The sequence below is a fragment of the Lithobates pipiens genome, unplaced genomic scaffold, assembly GCF_037356315.1.
Source record: "Lithobates pipiens isolate NorthernLeopardFrog02 unplaced genomic scaffold, aLitPip1_a1.2 Scaffold_10, whole genome shotgun sequence".
Classification (NCBI taxonomy): domain Eukaryota; kingdom Metazoa; phylum Chordata; class Amphibia; order Anura; family Ranidae; genus Lithobates; species Lithobates pipiens.
In genome coordinates, this window is record NW_027507686.1 from 80,158,406 (window position 1) to 80,172,317 (window position 13,912).

The following is a 13,912-nucleotide window of genomic DNA, read 5'->3' on the forward strand; positions in this document are numbered from 1 at the left end:
GTAAACTTTTTTTTTGTGTCATTATTCAATCGCTTGGGACCAAATAAAAAAAAACTATTCAATGGGCTCAACATGCCCCTCAGCAATTTCCTTGGGGTGTCTACTTTCCAAAATGGGGTCATTTGGGGGGGGGGGGGGGTTGTACTGCCCTGCCATTTTAGCACCTCAAGAAATGAGATAGGCAGTCGTAAATTAAAAACTGTGTAAAATTCCAGAAAATGTACTCTAGTTTGTAGACGCTATAACTTTTGCGCAAACCAATAAATATACGCTTATTGACTTTTTTTTACTAAAGACATGTGCCTGAATAAATTTTGCCCTAAACGTATGACTAAAATTGAGTTTATTCGATTTTTCTTATAACAAAAAGTAGAAAATATATTTTTTTCTCAAAATTTTCAGTCTTTTACCATTTATATCGCAAAAAATACAAATCGCAGAGACAATCAAATACCATCAAAAGAAAGCTCTATTTGTGGGAAGAAAAGGACGCAAATTTCGTTTGGTTACAACATTGCATGACCGCGCAATTACCAGTTAAAGCAGTGCAGTGCAAAATTGTAAAAAGACCTCTGGTCCTTAGGCTGAAAATTGGTCCGGGGCTGAAGTGGTTAAAAAAAAGTGTATTTTTTCCCAAAAAAAAAAATTGCGTTTGAAAGACTGCTGCGCAAATGTAAAATATTGCAAAGACTGCCATTTTATTCTCCAGAGTCTTTGCATAATAAAGCAGGGACCTGCACATGGTGTGAATTGCTGGTGTCATTGCTGATCACATGTGCACTTGCAGCACCATAGCAACTGCAGTTCCAAACACAGGCTAAGATGGCACCTTAATTGGCTTAGAGAGCCCCGGATGTGTGACCAGGGACATAATCCTGCGCCTGTCATTTACTATATTGAGTTTCAGGACACAACCCAACAACAACAACATACACAGACACTCCGAGCCCAGCAATGACCAAAGACTTCACCTACTCCAGCTATAGGAATCACCCCCAACACACACGCTGCATCCTCACCCCTCTCGGCTGCTGTCGGACGAGGAGGACATAATCAGCTCAGGTAACCGTCCCCGATATAGTAGCGTTGTCTAGTTGCTATCCAGTAGAAAGACGCTGGTGATGTCAGCAGATCATGTGACTGTTTGGTCACATGGTACAGAGCACTACAGGAAGTAGTACTCAGTGCTGCTCTGCAATAGAGAATTGATATGGCTTTGTTTTCTGCTGGAACTTCTGCCGGGGAGCAGGACTTTCTCTGGCTGTATATGGAGGGGATGTCTCTCACTGTGTACACACACACACACACTTTCTGTTTATTTGCTCACCATTGAACTTACACTGGCCACATGCTTGGTCATTTTATTAATACTTGCATTTATTATTGCTCACTTATTTCCATTGTTGTGCACTAGCACTGTGCATTAGGTTTTAGCATTTGGATTTGTTTGTGCTGTGGTATATTTACCCTTTTTACACACACACACAAAATAATATCTGCATTAAATTTGCCTCAGAACTTGTGTAATTCATATGTATTTGGGTTTAAAGGTGTAGCACTGACCCCTGAAGGAGCGGCTGATTTTCTGGGCTTACCGTTACCTTCTTGACCTCGTGTAAGTCTAGGGCAGGGATATGCAATTAGCGGACCATCAGCTGTTGCAGAACTACAAGTCCCATGAGGCATAGCAAGACTCTGACAGCCACAAGCATGACACCCAGAGGAAGAGGCATGATGGGACTTGTAGTTTTGCAACAGCTGGGGGTCTGCTAATTGCATATCCCTGGTCTAGGGGTTTCCCGAGGTTGATGGCCCAAAAAATTGTAGAAACTGACACTGGATCCACTTTTGGGATTGTTAGTTGCAAAAAGGAGTAGACAAAACGCAGTCTCTCAATAAGGGTAGAGGGTTTAGGTAGAAAGTTTAGGTACTCTTGGAACTACTCAAAATAGGAAGTCTCTCCTTATAGAAATCCAGAGAATATCCACGCACAACTGAATTCTCACAGCTTATGGATAGACCTCCTCTCACTAGACCTAGCAGGCGATAGAGTGCTCAGATAAAGTGAAGCCTCTGCCACAGACTTGCATATGGAATGCTTGAATAAAGTCTCTGCCACAGACATGTTGTAGAACACTTGTAGTAAAGTCTCTGCCACAGACTTGTTGTAGAACACTTGTAGTAAAGTCTCTGCCACAGACTTGTTGTAGAACACTTGTAGTGAACTGAAGGATGTAGACAAATTTAGAGAGCCCTAATACGGTACCAGTATCTTGCAGCCGGTCTGGCGATACCGTACGAGTGTAGATTCACTTGGGGTCTTTCAACTAAGACTCCAGGCTCTTTCTGAGAAAGGCCAAACAGACAGAAAGATCTTCTGGATCGGATCCCAGAAGCACGTGATGTCAGCACCTTAAGTACCCCCTCCCAGAATGCACAGCAGGATGACACTCCCGCTAGGCTGGTTCCAAGAAAATTGGCATTCAATGCGCTCCCAGCTGAACTGCGTTCTCACACTTGCCAGTGATGACAGCGCCACCTGTGGCCAAGTAGAACACAGTGCAATCCAGCTAGACTGGTACTGAAACCATAATTTGGTATAATTAAACCCAAAACCGAACTGCGGTTCTAGGAACTTTAAATAGAGAAAAAACACATAGCCTGTGCTCTTCAGCAGCCAACGCTACAAAGGGATGAGGTGGCAACCTTGTGTGTGTGTGTGTTTGGGGCAGAAAAATAAATGTCCCTTTCTCTGCAGAACTGCCGTGAAGATTGCTTCAAGGATGGAGAACAGGAAGATTCCAAAGAGATACCTGGATGGGGTGAATACGTAAAATAAAAGCTGAGTAAACCCTACCGTGTAGGAAGTATCTGCACCTCCATCCACTGCGCCCTCTCCTACCTCCCTTTCTCTCCCTCCTTTTTTTTCCCCTCTTCCTCCCGATCCTCCTCTTTGTCAGTTCTGCTCAGTCCCATGCTCCTCCGTCTATCCATGTTTCATAATGTTAAACTTATTCATGTTCAATTTTAACACAATTTGAAATAAAACCTGTTTTTCTAACCATATGCTTTTACTGTTTTCTTCTCCTGTGGGAAACTGTGTCTATCTCAGTGGCGGCCCATATTGAAGGGTTAATCAAATAAAAAAATCTATCAAATTTTGAAAAAAAACATTTTTTAATTTTTTTCTTCGTTTGTTATAAAATGTTGTAAATAAGTAAGTTTTCTCCTTCACTGATGAGGTGGCACTGATGGGCACTCATAGGCGGCACTGACTGGCATCCCTGGTGGGCTCTAGTGGGCATCCTCGATGGGATGGGTCTGCACTGATAATCAATATGCTGATTATCAGCACAGACCTCCCCCTCCCTGTCAGGAGAGCCACTGATCCGCTCTCCTCTACTCATGCCCTGCCAGCGCAAGTAGAGGAAAAGATGATAAACTGCACTTCCTGGTTAGGTTACCATGTGATCAGCTGTGATTGTACACAGCTGATGACATGATAAAGAGCATGTGCCATAGGCTCTTTACCATGATATTAGATGCGGTCTGTCAGATCGACAAACCGCACTACCGATTGCCCTCATGGCTTATCCTGCTGGACGTTATATGATGCCCTGTCAGGATATAACGTATCCACTTTGAGGCCATTATTCTGCTGTATGGCGAGTGGGAAATGCTTAAAGGTTAAAAATTTGTACCCAGGAGTTAAACAACAATCATATGTATATTATGAAACTGCATGAGAGGAAAAAAAAAGATCAACAATGTTTCTGTGATTTTTTTTTTTTTCTTACCTTTCAGTGACAAACCAATGTGTGTTGTATACAATCACAGTGGCATATGTTCCCCCTTTCACTTTACAAAGCATAAGATGAAATAACCCAGTATCCTATATTTTTCACAGGGGTTCGGCTAACACGTCCTTATCAAGGTGTATTAAAATGACCATAAAAACAGTCCAAAAAGTCGCTACAGCCAACTGAAAACAAACCACCACAGTCCTTGCAAAATGGCCTACCCCAGCATATAAACAGTGAACCTTTGCAAAAGGCGTTAAAAGGAAAAAACATTTTGTTTATTAATTTTTTTTTATATAATCTGTAAAGCATATGGTTGACTTGGGAAAAGTTAATACTTGGGTAGTAGGTTGTGCCATTGGCCACCACAGCCGGGGTAAACCAAGTTTTACACGCATTCTACAGAAGGTCTACAGACAGTCGGGAGTTTCTACAGCTGAGGATTCGTTGTGAGTAAATAGTCAGAATACTGACACACAGTTCAAGGTCAAAGGACACTTTAAAAATCCCCTTAAAGTTAAAGCACACAGAAATTGTGCCTAATAGTGGCACAGTCTTAGTGTGTGCCAATTTTATGACATTTTAGGTCATGACAAAAGTAGGGAGTTTGCACTACTTGTGCTGGTTCCAAACTTCCATGTTGCTATTTGCAACAGTGCTTCCCGTTTATTACGTCTAAAATTGCTCAGCCATTGCACCTTTTCTTTATCGTACATCACGGGAGATAGAGCCACAGTAATAACTGTATGGGTTATATAGGCGCCTTTAGGTGATGGACACTATCACACCCTAAACAGGAAGTTTAACTCCCTATATAACCCCTCCCCTTACTGGGAGTACCTCAGTTTTTGTGCCAGTGTCTTAGGTGTTGGTCATGAGTAAAGATGTGCTGTGCTGAGCTCTGCTGGAGTAATCCCTGCTGGGGCAACCCATGCAGCCGGATTCAAAGTGTCTTTTTAGGCCAAATAGAGTGGTACCTGGGCCTCATGTCAGAAGAAACTAGTTTTTTGCCTGTAACGCTTCTTTTTAGAGAGCTGGATACCGGGATCCAGTGCTTTGGTTTTTTCAGCCATATTTCCTGGCGGGGTGCTTTACGGGTCCAAGGGTGTGGAATCCCAGATAAAAAAGGGGCCCCGGTCCTTGAAGGTTTTTGTAATGGAGCCCTCTGTGAGTGGTAAAGATTGGGTCTGTCTGGTTTACCACAGCAGAATAAGGTAAGATTCCTAAGGAAATTCCTAAGGAATTTTCTAATTCTTATGGGTTTTCTCCTTTAACCACATCAATAGTAGGCACTTTCGCCCCGTTCCTTCCCAGACCAATTTTCAGCTTTCAGTGCTCGCGCATTTTCAATAAGAATTGCGTGGTCATGCTACACTGTACCCAAATTAAAATGTTATCATTTTAAAAAAAAGAGTGGAAATTTGGAAAAAAAAACAATATTTTCTTTATTCTATTTTAAAATAAATCCAATAAAATCTATTTTTTTTTCATAACTTTAAGCCAAAATGTATTCTGCTACATGTTTTTGGTAAAAAAATCCCGTTAAGTGTATAATAATTGGTTTGTGAGATCATGGACATATGTACACAAATGATCATGTACAGATGTGCACAGATGATCACGGACATGTGTGTGCAAATGATCATTTGGACATGTGATTTTACTGTTATATATGTGGAAGATGTGTTTTGTGGATTATTACTATGTAGGGACATGTGTATTGGGGACATGATTGGACAAGACCGTCATGTGATCAGGATGGCCAATCACAGAGCCCTCCTGCCGATCTAAGATGCACCGTGTCCGGGTGACACAAGCGCACCCGGCCGTACATATGCAGTGGCTGGTTAGGAAGTGGTTAAAGCGGTAGTAAACCCGCAATTTATTTTTTATTTTTTTAAAACCTGCAAAGCAAAAGGCATAATGAGCTAGTATGCACCGCGGTATGCCTCACTGCTCCCGCTGCAACCGCCATAGCAGTGTTGTTCTCTTCCAACAGCTCTCCTCCACCCCCCCCCCCCCACATGCCGATCCGGTTGGATCAGAGGCCCGCTCCCGTGGGAAAACAATCCTTTTTGAAAAAGAGTGGGGGGGGGGCGTGGTGCAAAGTCGGAGGGGGCAGGGCTTAGTGCGACATTGACATGCCTCAGCGTTCACAACGCAGGGACTGCGTAGGCTATATGTGCACCTTTTGCAGGTGCATTCAGCTGAGGGAGGGACACAGAGCAGACGGGGGCATGTGAGTGTGGGTGACACAGGCATTCCCAGGGCATGTTTTACTTTGCATCAGGCTGGGCATTAATAGCAGCAGCTGTTGCTAGATTATTTACGCAGTGGGTGCGTTTTCTGGTAGTACCTCTAAATTTGTGCTTAGCACTATGGGCAGAAGAGGAGATTCTAATGTCCTAAAAAACAAGGGCTTAAAGGGATCTCCCTCAGGCTCTGAGGACCCTCCCTCTGCAACACCACCCCCCCCCCCCCCCCCCCCCCCGAAAAGCTTAGGGTGGCTGGTCAGAGTGAGCCAACAGGATCATCAGGGGTTGCAACTGCTTACGACATTTCAGCCTCTGTCTATATTACTGAGGAGGTTTTCTCCTCCTCTTTTGGATTTGGATTGGAGGAAAGATTAGCAGCTTTAATCACATCTTCAAAGAGTGGAAGAAAACACATTAGGTCCTCTTCTACCACTCAGGACCCTCAAACAGAGGAACAGTGGGTGGGAGAAGATAATTCCCCCTCAGGGGACCGTGAAGAGACGGATGACTCCTCTTCTGAGGGATCAAGTGGGGAAGGACCTTCTTCAGCTTCACAAGCTGAGAAATTGCTGGTGCAATCTCTTACTGAAATGGTCTGCTCCACATTTAAGCTACCCTTAACCACTTAAGCCCTGGACAATTTTGCTGGCCAAAGACCAGAGCACTTTTTGCGATTCAGCACTGCATCGATTTAACGGATAATTGCGCGGTCCTGTGTCGTGGCTCCCAAACACAATTTACGTTTTTTCCCCACAAATAGAGCTTTCTTTTGGTGGTATTTGATCACCTCTGCGGTTTTTATTTTTTTCGCTATAAACAAAAAAACAACAATTTTAAAAAAAACAATTTTTTTTCTACTTTTTACTATAATAAATATCCCCCAAAAAAATATATAAAAAAAAAGTTTTTTCCTCAGTTTAGGCCTGTCAGAAACCACGAATCAGACTGAGACAGAAGTACAATTAAATCACACTTGTTTATTAATAAAAATAAAAAGGTAAATAGAAAAAGCGTAGTCAAGCATAGCCAAAGTTCAATAACCAGATCGGGTAGTCAGCCAGTCCAAAGTTCAATAACCAGATCGGGTAATCAGCTAGGCCTGAAGTCAGGGATCCAAGTAGAGCAACTGCAAGCAGGATAGAAGCCAGAAGGGATGTCAGCAAGCCAGTCTTGAAACAAACCGCAGGAGATGGTTCCTTGTGATGTGACCAACGTGAAGGCAAAGGTGAAGTGAGCTGGAAGGCTTTAAGTAGGCAGGTCAGACGAGCATCATCGGGAACAGCTAGTAACTGTGGAGAGAGAAGAGAGCTGGCAATTAGCTGACAGCTGAGCAGCCAGCCCAGAGAAGGAAGGGCTAAGCCTCAGTCAGACCTGACAAGGCTGATACATCTTCGATAGGGATGAGCTGAACACCCCCTGGTTCGGTTTGCACCAGAACTTTCGAACGGACCCCAAATTCGTACGAACGTTAGAACCCCATTGAAGTCTATGGGACTCGAAAGTTCGAAATTAAAAGTGCTAATTTTAACGGCTAATATGCAAGATACTGTCCTAAAAAGGGTTTGGGGACCTGGCTCCTGTCCCAGGGGACATAGGTCAATGCAAAAAAAGATTTAAAAACTGCCATTTTGGCGGGAGCACTGATTTAAATGACGATTAAAGTGAAAAAAAAGTGAAATATTCCTTTAAATATCGTGCCTGGGGGGTGTCTATAGTATGCCTGTGAAGTGCCACGTGTTTCCCGTGTTTAGAACAGTCCCTGCACAAAATGACATTTAACGGAAATAACGTCATTTCAAACTGCTGAAAATCATTGAGAAAAATGGCATGGGTAGCCCTCCCTGCACATTACCAGCCCCTTTGGGTCTTGTACGGATATTAAGGGGAACCCCGTACCCATATTAAAAAAAGGAAATACGTGTGGCCCCCAGGCCCTATATACTCAGAACAGCAGTATACAGGCGGTGCAAACAAGACAGGGACTGTGTAGATTTGTTGTGTTAAGTTGAATCTGTTTGTAATTTTCAACTGGTACATTTTTAAAGTGTAGCTCCAGTCAAAAAAACAATTTTTAAGCTTTTTGGAAAACATAGGGAAGGGTTATCACCCCTGTATAATTTGTTTTGTCGTCCATCTTTTTTCATCTCACTTGCTGTTCTCCCCTTCCGTTTGCAGTAGGAGATGTTTGTAAGTTGGATGTTTGAAAGTAGGGGCCTGCCCTATATGCTCTAGTTTTAGTGCAGAAATTAGCCCTGCCGCAAAGCATTGCATCAAAAATTGTAATTAAACGCCCTGTTAAACAGGGGCAGAAAAATTGGGCCTTAGGCACTGGTGCTGGTGCCACGACACTGCAACCTCTCCCATATACTCTAGTTTTAGTGCAGGAATTAGCCCTGCCGCAAAGCATTGCATCAAAAATTGTAATTAAACGCCCTGTTAAACAGGGGCAGAAAAATTGGGCCTTAGGCACTGGTTCTGGTGCCACGACACTGCAACCTCTCCCATATACTCTAGTTTTAGTGCAGGAATTAGCCCTGCTGCAAAGCATTGCATCAAAAATTGTAATTAAACGCCCCTGTTAAACAGGGGCAGAAAAATTGGGCCTTAGGCACTGGTGCTGGTACCACGACACTGCAACCTCTCCCATATACTCTAGTTTGAGTGCAGGAATTAGACCTGCTGCAAAGCATTGCATCAAAAATTGTAATTAAACGCCCCTGTTAAACAGGGGCAGAAAAATTGGGCTGATGGCATCACCCAGAACCAAAAATGTTCTTCCAACATATCAGCAGAGGAGGAAGAGGATAGACAATCAACATAACAGGACAGTCACTCAGCATAGGCAGTCTTGAAGGGATGTGATATTTCCCAAAAAAATTATTCGGTTACATCAGCTTCAGGTGCTTGGTAGCTGTGGGTTATCCAAGACTGATTCATCTTGATGAAGGTCAGTCGATCAACTGATTTGGTGGACAGGCGCACCCTGTGATCGGTAACAAAGCCACCATCAGCACTGAAGGTGCGTTCCGAAAGAACGCTGGATGCAGGACAGGCCAGTAGCTCAATTGCATACTGTGCAAGTTCTGTCCAGTGATCCATCCTCAAGACCCAGTCAGCCAGAGGATTTTTGGTGGGAAAGGTGTCCAAGTCTGACCTTGCCCCTAGGTATTCCTGCACCATGTAAATCAGACGCTGGCGATGGTTGCTGGAACCGATCATACCTTGACGCTGCGGACTAAAAAATTGCCCGAAAGCATCGGTCAGACGGCCACCTTCTCCACCGCTGTTTCTGACCGATGCCTCAGCAACACGTTGTCCAGGACCAGGAGTTTGTAACCTCCCAGTCTCTGGAAACGCGTTGCACAGACCTTTCTGCAAGGCCTCCCGGAGATGTCTCATCCTCTGCTCCCTCTGCGACGGCAAGATAAGGTTGGCAACCTTACCCTTGTACCGTGGATCAAGGAGAGTGGCCAGCCAGTAATGGTCCCTCTCCTTGATCCGAAGAATACTACGAGGATCCTTCCGCAGGCTTTGCAGGATCAGGGAGGCCATGCAGCATAGGTTAGACATTTGGTCCGGAGTCCTCTGGGTCACTAAGGACAACATGATCCGCAGCTACCCCCCCCAGCCACGTACAAGTCCACGGGTTTCTTGGGACTGTAAATCATCCCTACAAGACTGCTGCTGCTGCTGATGCTGAGTGCAAGCCTCCACCTCCATGCTGACACAATCATCCTCCTCCTCCTCCTCCTCATCCTCTTCCTGTGTGATGGGTGGCACAGCAGGAACACTGTCTGGATAAAGGGGGCCTTGAGAGGCAAGGAAGTCCTCCTCTTCCTGCCTCTGTTCTGCCTCAAGTGCCATGTCCATTATTCCACGCAGCGTATGCTCCAAGAGGTGGACAAGAGGTACAGTGTCACTGATGCATGCACTGTCACTGCTCACCATCCTTGTGGCCTCCTCAAACGGTGACAGGACAGTGCATGCACCCCTGATCATGCCCCACTGGCGTGGTGAGAAAAAACCGAGCTCCCCTGACCCTGTCCTGGTGCCGTAGTCGCACAGGTACTCATTGATGGCCCTCTGCTGCATGTGCAGCCGCTGCAGCATGGCCAACGTTGAGTTCCACCTGGTGGGCATGTCATATATAAGGCAGTTCTTGGGCAAGTTCAACTCCTTTTGGAGCTCAGCCAGCCGAGCACAGGCATTAAATGATCAGCAGAAATGCACACAGACTTTCCTGGCCTGCTTCAGGACATCCTGTAAGCCTGGGTACCTGCCCAAGAACCGCTGCACCACCAGGTTAAGGACGTGAGCCACACAGGGCACATGGGTCAGTTGTCCCTGTCGGAGGGCGGAGAGGAGGTTGGTGCCATTGTCGCAAACCACCATTCCTGGCTTAAGCTGGCGTGGCGTCAACCACCTCTCGGCCTGCCCCTGCAGAGCTGACAAAACATCCGCCCCAGTGTGGCTCCTGTCCCCCAAACAAACCAGCGCAAGCACGGCATGGCATCGTTTTGCCTGCGTACTTGCGTAGCCCCTGGAATGCCTACGGAGCACCGTTGGTTCTGAGGACAGAGCACTGGAAGAGGCCATGGAGGAAGAAGAAGAGGAGGGGGTGGAGGAGAGAGGTGTGTCACAACCAATAGTAGCATTTTGGAGGCGTGGTGGCGGAACAACCTCCAACACTACTGCACCTTGTCCTGCATCCTTCCCAGCTGCCAGAAGAGTATCCCAATGGGCCGTGAAAGACAGGTAACGTCCCTGTCCATGCCTGCTGGACCATGAGTCAGCGGTAATATGCACCTTACCGCTGACCTCCCTGTCCAGCGAGGCAAGGACATTGCCTTCCACATGCCGGTAGAGAGCCGGAATCGCCTTCCGTGAGAAAAAGTGGCGTTTGGGGACCTGCCACTGAGGAACCGCACATTGTACAAACTCACGGAAGGGGGCAGAGTCTACCAACTGAAAAGGCAGCAGTTGAAGTGCTAGCAATTTAGCCAAGCTAGCATTCAACCGCTGGGCATGTGGATGACTGGGAGTGAACTTCTTTCGCCAGTCCAGCAGCTGGGGCAGGGACATTTGCTTGCTATAATCGGACGTGGGTGTACTGCTAGCAGAGTGCCCGGAAGCACTTGGCTGTGACACACCTAATTGTACACCTTCATTCCTCTCAGAGCAGGTTTCAGAGAGGACTGAAGGTCTAGTGGGGTTGGAGATCCCAGCTGATGAGGAGCAAGGAGAGGTCCTTTGTTCTTTGGTGTGGGTCTTTGAGGTACACTTGCCAACGAGCTGCATGGCAGGTGAACATATGTCTGGTCAAGCATGTGGTACCCAAGCGGCTGATGTTTTGGCCACGCGAGATACGTTTGAGACATATGTTGCAAATAGCAGCGGTGCGATCTGATGCACTCGTCTCAAAAAAGGCCCACACCAAAGAACTTTTAGAATAACGCGCAGAGGCAGCGCCCTGCACAGGCGGAGCTCTGCGGTGTGATTCAGTCAGTGTGCTGCCCCTAAGCTGGCCCCCGGAGGGCATCCTACTTCGTTGGACATATGCCCCCTCCTCCTCCTCTCTCCTACCAGGCACCCACGTGGAGTCAGTGCCCTCATCATCCTCTCCCTCTTCATCGCTGGAGCAAACCTGGCAGTATGCTGCAGCTTGTGGAACATGACTGCCAGATTGCTGTCCTTCTTCAGCATCCCCTCTCTCTGCATTCACGCTACTGCCTTGCTCTAGCTGAGTATCATCATCAGAGCCTACAAAACACTGGGCATCCTCCTGGAGCATGTACCCAACACTGTGCTCAAAGAGTTCAGGAGACTCCTCAGGAGGACGTGGTGGGTCTAGGGAAGGAGTCACTGATGATGACATTGAGAGGAGGGAAGACGATGCGTTGGCAGCTGCTTTGCTAGTACCTTGAGCCTGGGTGAGAGAGGATGAGGAGGATGAAGAGGGCTTGGTCATCCACTCTACCAAGTCGTTGGCATGTTGCGGCTCAACATGTCCAGCTGCCAAAAAGAAGAACAAGTGTGTCCCATGGCCACGTGCTGATGATGGCGATGCACCGCATCCACGACCAGCACTGTTGTCTCTAGACCCAGAGCCTGCTTGCCCTCTTTTATCGGCTCGCGCCTGTCTGCCTCTCCTTGCTGGCCTTCCAGACATGGTAATGGCCTGAAGGGAGTTGGGAAAATCAGCAATTGGGTACTGTATATTGTGCTGGAGGCACACACAACTTCCACTAACTCCTGCAGATGTCAGGTGGCTTAAATAGAGAAGAGCTATGTAGGTGGATATAGCGGTGTATACTGGGTTCAGAGCACGCAGACAGCACGCACAATCTCCTACCACTGACTGCAAGCTCTATTTAAAACGAGCAAGATAGTTAGCTATATAGGTGGATATAGCGGTGTATACTGGGTTCAGAGCACGCAGACAGCACACACAATCTCCTACCACTGACTGCAAGCTCTATTTAAAAAGGGCAAGATAGCTAGCTATATAGGTGGATATAGCGGTGTATACTGGGTTCAGAGCACGCAGACAGCACGCACAATCTCCTACCACTGACTGCAAGCTCTGTTTAAAATGAGCAAGATAGTTAGCTATATAGGTGGATATAGCGGTGTATACTGGGTTCAGAGCACGCAGACAGCGCGCACAATCTCCTACCACTGACTGCAAGCTCTATTTAAAACGAGCAAGATAGTTAGCTATATAGGTGGATATAGCGGTGTATACTGGGTTCAGAGCACGCAGACAGCACGCACAATCTCCTACCACTGACTGCAAGCTCTATTTAAAATGAGCAAGATAGTTAGCTATAAAGGTGGATATAGCGGTGTATACTGGGTTCAGAGCACGCACAATCTCCTACCACTGACTGCATGCTCTATTAAAAAAGAGAAATATAGCTAGCTATATAGGGGAATATAGCGGTGTATACTGTGGTCAGGGCACGCAGACAGCACGCACAATCTCCTACCACTGACTGCAAGCTCTATTAACCACTTGCCGACCAGCGCACGACGATGTACGTCGACAGAATGGCACGGGTAGGCAAATGGGCGTACATGTACGTCCCTTTAAATTTGTCGCCCTGCCATCGGGAGCGCGCCGCCAGCGGCGCGCTCCCGCGCTGGTCGGGACCCCCGCGATCGTCTCACGGAGCGGCCAAATAAAGAAATGCCGTTGTAAACAGCATTTCTTCATTCTGCCTAGCAACTAGTGACGCTGATCTCTGCTCCATGTGATTGGAGCAGAGATCAGTGTTCACTAAATGAAAGCCCAACCCCCCCACAGTTAGTAACACACCCCTAGGAACACTTAACCCCTACACTGCCACCCACTGGTTAACCCCTTCACTGCCAGTGTCATTTACACAGGAATCACTGCATTTGTATAGCAGTGATTACTGTATAAATGACAATGGTCCCAAAAATGTGTCAAAAATGTCCGATGGGTCCCCCACAATGTCGCAGTCACAATAAAAATCGCTGATCGCCGCCATTACTAGTAAAAATAATAAAAAATTATTAATAAAAATGCTATAAAACTATCCCTATTTTGTAAACGCTATAACTTTTGCGCAAACCAATCAATAATCGCTTATTGGGATTTTTTTGCCAAAAATATGTAGAAGAATACATATCGGCCTAAACTGAGGGAAAAAAATGTTTTTTTATATATTTTTGGGGGATTTCATTATAACAAAAAGTAAAAAATAATGCGTTTTTTTCAAAATTGTCGCTCTATTTTTGTTTATAGCGCAAAAAATAAAAACCGCAGGGGTGATCAAATACCACCAAAAGAAAGCTCTATTTGTGGGAAAAAAATGACGTCAATTTTGTTTG

At 46.0% G+C, this 13,912-nt stretch overlaps 1 protein-coding gene across 5 annotated transcripts in view; it reads right to left on the reverse strand.

Moving 5' to 3' along the window:
- Nucleotides 1-1,141, reverse strand: part of BBS1 (Bardet-Biedl syndrome 1) — a 125,460-nt gene extending 124,319 nt beyond the window's left edge. For 2 of the 5 annotated variants that reach the window (XM_077456156.1, XM_077456144.1), the window contains exon 1: nt 976-1,109. Coding sequence is in view for 1 of the 5 variants with exons in the window: in XM_077456136.1 (XP_077312262.1) it covers nt 1,020-1,051 (32 nt within the window). In the remaining 4 variants the exon portion in view is untranslated. Of the gene's footprint in view, nt 1-975 lie in introns of all 5 variants that reach the window. The other 3 variants (XM_077456136.1, XM_077456149.1, XM_077456162.1) reach the window with 3 other exon arrangements.
- Nucleotides 1,142-13,912: the final 12,771 nt, after the last annotated feature.